Source organism: Grammomys surdaster, unplaced genomic scaffold (genome assembly GCF_004785775.1).
Source record: "Grammomys surdaster isolate TR1022 unplaced genomic scaffold, NIH_TR_1.0 213, whole genome shotgun sequence".
In the NCBI taxonomy this organism is placed as follows: domain Eukaryota; kingdom Metazoa; phylum Chordata; class Mammalia; order Rodentia; family Muridae; genus Grammomys; species Grammomys surdaster.
The window spans coordinates 11,027,804-11,035,370 of record NW_021604658.1 but is presented as its reverse complement, the minus strand read 5'-3'; the positions used below and the strand labels follow the sequence as shown (position 1 = coordinate 11,035,370).

The 7,567-nt window shown below is 50.6% G+C and overlaps 1 protein-coding gene across 2 annotated transcripts in view; it reads left to right on the top strand.

The window, feature by feature from the left end:
- The first annotated feature begins 3,266 nt into the window (after nucleotides 1-3,266).
- The window catches only part of Xylt2 (xylosyltransferase 2), a 14,473-nt gene continuing 10,172 nt past the window's right edge, over nucleotides 3,267-7,567 (top strand). For both annotated transcript variants that reach the window (XM_028772428.1, XM_028772429.1), the window contains exon 1: nucleotides 3,267-3,502. In XM_028772428.1, coding sequence (XP_028628261.1) covers nucleotides 3,368-3,502 — 135 coding nt within the window. In that variant the 5' untranslated portion in view covers nucleotides 3,267-3,367. The remainder of the gene's footprint in view (nucleotides 3,503-7,567) is intronic.

Sequence of the window (7,567 nt, the reverse complement as noted above, 5' to 3'; positions counted from 1 at the left end):
GTGAGTTCTGGAAAGTGAATACCAGCCCTCTGCAAAAGTAGCAAGTATCTTCCACTGCTAAAACATTTATCCAGCCCCTCAAAATATAAAGGCCATTTTTTCCAGTACTGGGAGATAGAACCCAGAGCCTTAAGTATGCTAGGCAAGTGCTGTACCACTAAGCTACATCCCAAGCCCATTAATAGAAATATTTAGGAATTTTTTTTTCTGGTTTCTCTAGTAATCTCATTCCCAGGAAACTACCATAGAAATAAAAGCATCCATCATAGGGACAGACCTGGAAACATGCTTATTACAGCCTTGTGGCACCAGCAAGACCTGGGAACCTAGATAATGACCTAGGAGCTAGGCAATTATGAGGCTATTAAAAAAGAATGAAGCAGGCTTAGCTCCAGCTCAGATGTACAGCCCTTCCCCAGCACATATTGGGTATAAGGCCCTGAATTAGAGTCTCAGAACTGTAAGAATAAATAAAAGAAAAAAAAGATGAATTAGTTAACCTGTTCTACCCAACTAAGGGGAATCTCTATGTCTTTATGTTAAAGAAATAAAGCAAAATGTAGGGCTGGAGAGATAGCTCAGTGGTTAAGAGCACTGACTGTTCTTCCAGAGGTCCTGAGTTCAATTCCTAGCAGCCACATGGTGGCTCACAACCATCTGTAATGGGATTCGATGCCCTCGACAGTGTGCTCACTTACATAAAGTAAATAAATCTTTAAAAAAGAAAGCAGAATGCAGAAAAATGTTTATGATAGCTTAACCCTCCCCCACACCCCATAAAGGTAATGATTCCTTTTAGAAACAAAACCTGTCTGTGATACAGTACATTTGTAATTCTGGCACTTGGGAAGTAGCATCAGAAGAATCATGTTCAAGGCTATCCTGGGCTACATAGTTGCAGGTCATCCTGGGCTTCATGAAACTTTGTTTCAGCAAAGATACAACAAAGATACAACTAAACAAAGTGGTGTGTGTAGGCTCACAGAGAGTCAGCATGGTATAATTTGAATGGTAATTACTTTGGGGGTTGCAAATGATTCCTGCTTTTGACAATAAAAGCTCCTGCGACTACCATTTCTATGATCAAGGGGAAAAAAGCTGTTTGCCTCGCTGGGGAAAAATATCGGCAGGTAGTAGTCTCTAGGATCTGATTTAATGAACACACAGGTCGATATTTAATTAACATATCAATTGTTGGCATGTCAACTGATGTTCTTCCAAATCCTTGAAGCCTTAAAATCTCCTAAGTACCCAAAGTGTCATCTGAAACATTGTTTACAATTTCCCCTTTAAACGATGCCCAAACTGGGAGGGGGTTAAAGAAAGTTTACAGAGGTCCATCAGGTGTCTGGGATGCTACACCACCATCTCTGGGCCCCTGGAACCACACTGCTTTTTGTCACTAATTTGTTTGTTTATTTGTTTGCTTGCTTTTTGTTTTTGAGACAGGGTTTCTTTGTGTATCCCTGGCTGTCTGAAACTCACTTTGTAGACCAGGCTTGGCTCAAACTCAGACATCCCCCTGCCTCTGCCTCCCAAGGGCTGATTTATATTAAAGGCATTCGTCACCATGTCTGGCTTGGTCTCTAAATTTTTTGGACTTTCTTTTTCTTTTGATATAATCTCTTTTCCTAGACCTGTTGATTGTGGGTTTTTTTTTTAATTTTTCAATTTAATTTATATGATTTTTTTAATGTATGTATATGTGGAGGTGGGGTCATATGTGCAGCTGTGCATGTAGACCAAAGGCCTGTTTCTCAAGGGCCTGCCACTTTGTGATTTTTTAAGATGAACGCCAGGCTAGCTGGCCAGCCAGCCCCACAGATACACCTGTCTATCTCCCCAGTGCTGGACTCCCCAGTGCTGGATTTACAGTGAAATACCACCAGCACTCCAGGCTTTTTATGCGAGTGCTGGGGATTGAACACGGTCCTCACTGTGTCATCTCTTACAGTGGTTCCAAAGATCTTCTTTATAACCCTATCGTTCTTCCATTCCAGTTATATAAATCCCTTAGGATGCCTTGGGCCTGTAATCCTAGCACTCTGAAAGTGAAGGCAGTAGATCACAAGTTCAAGGTCATTCTCAGCAAAGCTAGCCTGGGATATTTGAGACACTCTCTCAAACAAACGAAGACAAGCTTCCGTTTTGCACTTGGGAGGTACTGGTGAGAGGGTCAAGAATTAAAAGCTACTATAGACAATACATACTTTACCAAGTTGGTGAAAGTCCTAGTGAAAAGCAGATCAGCCCGGTAGCACAGCAAGACAATTGGATCAAATATCTTACTTGTTTGTTTACTTAAAATGTGAAGCATTTCCTCCGTGGGGTTTGTTGCCTCTAGTCACCTTGCTCTGGCAGGTGCCTCTTTACCTCCGCTTCCGTTGCCCACCGTGGTCTGCTGGGTTCAGATGAGGCCCCGGTGTGTGTAGTCCTTACTGGACACCGCTCTTGAACATGCCAGAAAGCAGTATGGTCAACTGGGTGGGTGTTCTCAGCTCTAACATTTTCCTGAGCTTTAAAGCTGGGGGGCAAGGTTTCAAAGGCGAATAAGGCACGTTCGTGGAGAAAAATACCACCAGATGCTTAACTTGTGCTGGAGAGGCACAAGCAAAGATGTCATTGATGGGGTGGAGAAAGGCATGGCTGCCAGGAGAGAGAACAGCATATGCTAAGGGTCTCCAAGCGTGGTCCCAGAGCAGCAGCAGCGGAACTTGTTGAAAAATTTAATTCTCAGGTGTTAAACTCCAGGAGTGAGAACTGGCACTGTTTTTTGCTTGTTTGTTTTTGTTTTTATTTTTTAATTATCTTCCAGGAGATTCTGAAGTTGAGAACCACGACTCCAGCAGAGGCCCGAGGATGCTTTGGATGAGAGGGGCAAAGTGGCAAGTCAATATTGTGAAGTACCTCGGTAGTCAGTCAAGGGCCTATGCTTTGTCTTCAGGGATGAGGCCTTCAGATTTTTGGCAGGGCAGATAGTATTCACAGGCCTGAGAGTGTCAGCATTTCCCAGGAGTGGGGGCCAGCTGAGTCCCCATCCCCCCATGTCCTGCGACACCAGAGCGGTCAGGCCGCAGATCCTCTGCACCCGAGAGAATGCTTTTGAGGCTAGGGGGTGGTTCTCCCACACTCAGACAAGCGTGGAGACTTGGAAGAGACCCAGAGCACCAAGACCCAAACCTTGGAGACCGAAAAGAGCAGACCGCCCTCTGCCCCACGCCCAGCCTACGAGAGGGTGGTGCCTCGGGCCCCGCCCTTTGCCCGCCCATTTGGGCGGAGTGTGGAGGGCCTCTCGGCCCCGCGCCCGTGCGCACGCCCGCGGCCGGTTTGCAGGGCCGGACGCGCGCCCCGCGTCCCGGGCAGGAAGATGGTGGCGAGCGCGCGGGTGCAGAAGCTGGTGCGGCGCTACAAGCTGGCGATCGCCACCGCGCTGGCCATCCTGCTGCTACAGGGCCTGGTGGTGTGGAGCTTCAGCGGCCTGGAGGAGGACGAGCCGGGCGAGGTGCTCCGACGGCCGTGCGGGCGGGCAGGCCGGGCGCGGGGGCGCGCGGGGTCCTGGCGGGGCTGCGGGCGGCCCCGGCCAGGCAAGTGGGGCACGGGCCGCGTGCGTGCAAGGCGCAGGCAGCCTCCTGGAGCCCAGGCTCCCGTCCCCAACGCTCCCTTCACTGGAGGGCCTGGCTGGCTGCGTGAGGGAGCGGTGCGTGACCCGGAGGTCCAGGCGGCCGGCGAACTGGGGGGCGCGAAGGGAAGAGCGGGACATAGTGAGGTGGTCTCCGTCCCGGGGAATGATGAAGGTCAGGCTCGGGGATCAGGGCTGGGAGGAGCGACTGGGCCCCAGCCTGCTCCGAGGTGGGGAGCCTCAGGCCAAACTTTCTGAAGTTGGGAGGGGGCGGTGGTGTACGTGCTGTGGGCGGAGGAGTGGGGACCGAGGGACCCCGGGCATCCGTGTGGAGCTGCGCCTGAGAAGCAGCGACTGGCGGTGAAGTGGAGCTCAGGGGGTGGAATTATGGCCTGTGACAAAGTGTATACACGGGAATAGAGTGAACAGGAGTGACCCCAAGGGAAAAAAACCTGAAGTGTTCTCAAGGCGTGGCTTTCTCAGCCAGGGAAGAACCCGGGTGGATCTTCAGGAGGGGATGGGAATGGAAGGTGAACTGTGGAGTTGGCCTCAGGACATCAAAGGAGGAGGGAGCCATCTCTCAGGCTCTGGGGTAATGGAGGAGCAGCTGTGCGCTCCAGACCCTGACCCCAGGGATTTTCTTTCTCTCCACTGGTGCTTTAAGTTGTAGGCTCAGACACACCCTCCTGGTAGTGTGGTTAGGAGGGGTCTAGTGGGGTCTAGGTCCTTCTGGAAAGGTAGATAGGATTAGTCAAATCAAAGCCCTAAATAAACTGTGGCCAGAGATCAGGGGTTCTTGCTTTTGGCCCCCTGTCCCTGTGCCTCCAAGGCTTTGGGAGAGAGGCTCTCTTGTCACATTCTTTTTGGGCTTTACCTGGTAGGGTGAAGAAGGCATGGAGCCTAGAAGCCTTCCCTTCCTGCACCTGGTCAGTCCCAAAGACCTGGTGTGGAGACCGGGAGAGGAGCTGCTCTTCCAGTTTCAGGGAGAATCAAGATGCTGAGGGGGTGAGGAGAGAAGGAACTTGGGACTCCAAAAGGAGCTGAGCATCGTCATGGAGAAGCTGGCTCTGTGACTTGTGTAGGAAGTGAGCTTGTTCTTTGGGTAACTGGGACATCTCTGATGGAGTGGGCTGCAGAAGAGCCCTCTGACCCTGGTCTGTGTGAGGGGTCAGGCTGGTGAGGACTCTGGGAAAGAGCTTGTCGGAGAGTCTGAGTCTTCTAAGTACATGGCCCAGAGGCTGGTGGTTTGAGTCAGTGACTGAGCTGAGCCCCTGCTGCCCTGCCCACAGCCAGGGATGGAGAACCGGAGAGAGGTGAGGGAATTTAGGGTCTTCCCTACCCATCTGGCTAAAGAGAGGGGAGAGAATTTGGAATCTCCCCTCACCCAACACACACACACACACACACACACACACACACACACACACACACACACCATACCTGGCTGAAGCTGAGAAAGGAATCCTAGACCTGAATGGAGATAGGTCCCTAGTGGCCAAAATGTTGTGGAGTTCTGGCAGCCACCTCAACAGATTGGAGTTGTGAAGCAGCATAGAGTAGCGCTTGTGAAGGATAGCAGGCAAGCGAGACCACTCTCTTCGAGGCCTTGTCCTGGATCTGCTGTCAAGTTGATCACCTCCAGTCACTCTCCCTTTTTGGGGTAGTAGCAGCAGCGATTTTGTTGGGTGAAACAGTACCTGTGAACACTTGGAGGAATTCTCCATACCCGCTGAGCTATCAGGACATAACACATTGTCTCGGCTGTACACCCTGGGACATACATTCATTCAGTCAGGCAGGCAGCACAGGGCTAAGTTCTCGCCTATCAGGCACTGAGCTCACATTGGGAATACAGAAATAAAGAATAGATGAGGTCCTGGCCTACAGGGCAGACAGTCTACAGGGAGAGACAGACAGAGAAGGGAAGTGAGGATAACAAGGGGGCTGGCTTAGAGCAGGCGGCTGGGAAAGGCTTCCTTCAGGAAGAGGTGGGCAGGAGAGTTTGAGCAGAAGATTCTCAGGAGAGTGGGCTGAGCCGGGAATCCTTGGGGAATGGATAGAGGGTGAGGCACTTTCCCCCTGCGATGGCTCCATCTTGTATGGCCAAGAGACCACAGTAAGGGACTTGAGTGGGTTTTATTGTAAGTGCGGTAGGAGAGCCCCCAGCAGGAGCCAATGAGCATTTAAGAAAAGCACTCTGTGGCCTGTGGAGGGGTGAGAGTGGATACCTGGGATGATCACTAACCCCCAAAGAGCCACTTGATGGTATTCAAAGCTTTTCTTGAACAGCCTTTCACCGCTTGCTTTAAATGCAATCTAAAATGTCCTCGAGGTGGGGTGGTGGGGCGGGGTGTGTGTGCAAGCATTTCTTGTGTTCCCTGTCTTCATGGCTCAGTGAGGATTCAAGGATTCTCAGAGTCAGAAAGTGGGAGAGGACTTTATATGCCTTCTTGCCAGGGAGGAGGGGGCCTCTGAGGCTAGAATGTATCCCACCAGAGGACCACCCTTATTTCAGAGGCCATTGAGGGCAGCCTGTCAAGAGGCATAGCCTGAGGCTCTGGGACCTTCCTGAGACGGGTTAGGGGGAGGGGGCTGGCTGCCCATCAGGGCCTTTCAGTTTCTTCATTGCTGCCTTCTGGTCCCTAGCCTCCTCTGGGATTGTCCTTCTCAGGGTCAGCCAGCTCCCTGCTGCAGTGCAGGGCACCAACGTGGCTATTTCCTCCCACATCCTGTGCCCCACCACAGGCAGCCTGGCTCTGTGCCCTCTTGCCCTCCACCCTGACCGGCTTCCTGGTACACGGGTACAGGCTTTGAGTCCTAGAACTCATACCTTTTTGCCATCACTACCCTCCCAGTCTTAGCAATGTCATCTTGTGTGACTGGGTCAGATGTCACTGCTCTGTAGGTTGGCCAGCCCAGGGTACCCTCCCCAACATCGACATGGAACAGTCTCCTGACTACTCTCCAGTGTCTCAGATAAGATACTTATTTGTAGCTTACTTATTTCCCACTACATTTGTATAAAGCTCAGCGATTGGGCTGTATGAGAGGTAGGCAGAGTGAGGAGAGGAAGAGGAGAAGGAAGAAGGAGGCTATCAGCCATGGAGGAAGACGGATGGATCAAAAGCTCTCCTGGGTAGCAACTATTATCAAAAGTTTAGATATTGGGTAACAACTCTAATTGTGTGGGCATCTTGTTGATTGAACATTTCTAAATATATAAATCTTTTAGAAAATCATTAAGCTTTAAGAGCCTCATTTCTACTGGATACTGCAAGGATGGCAGATATTTTCTGAGGTTCAGCTGAGCTTTGTGGATGCAGCATGGCGGATTGGTAGAACCATCCCCCACACTGGCATCTTGTGGGTACCAGGACCTGCGCATCTAGCTAGCCTGAGCCCCAGTCAGAGCTGAGGAGCAGCGGGAACATGGTGGCTTCCCAGGAACAAGCCATACCAGGCACTGTTTTCTAAGTATCACCTCTATACTTATTGGGTACCCTCTGAAGACATCAGAGAGCCATCTTGGTTCTGAACAAGGAGCCTGGATATGGTGGAGTAGGGTAGCACAGTTGACTAAAAGTGGCTCCCGGATTCCTCCCATGTTCTGTGGAAAAGGGCAGGGAGATCCTAACACTGGACCTCACCTAGAGTCTACCATGTTTGACAGGAAGAGGCCTGGCTTCACGTTTTTCTATTTTCTGTCTCAGATCCTTGGAATAATGAAAAGGATGGCAACCTTTGTGAACACCATCCTACACCAAGACCCTCACAGTCATTCATTTGAATGTTAACTGAGTGTTTATTTGTGACACGCTCTTCTGGACTCCAGGAATATTCCTGTGAACAAACAAGCTAAGCCCCCCCCACCCCCTTCCCCCTGGTAGTGTTTACAACCATGTCAAGGACAGACAAAAGGGCATGAAAAAAATAATGTCAGGATGGTGG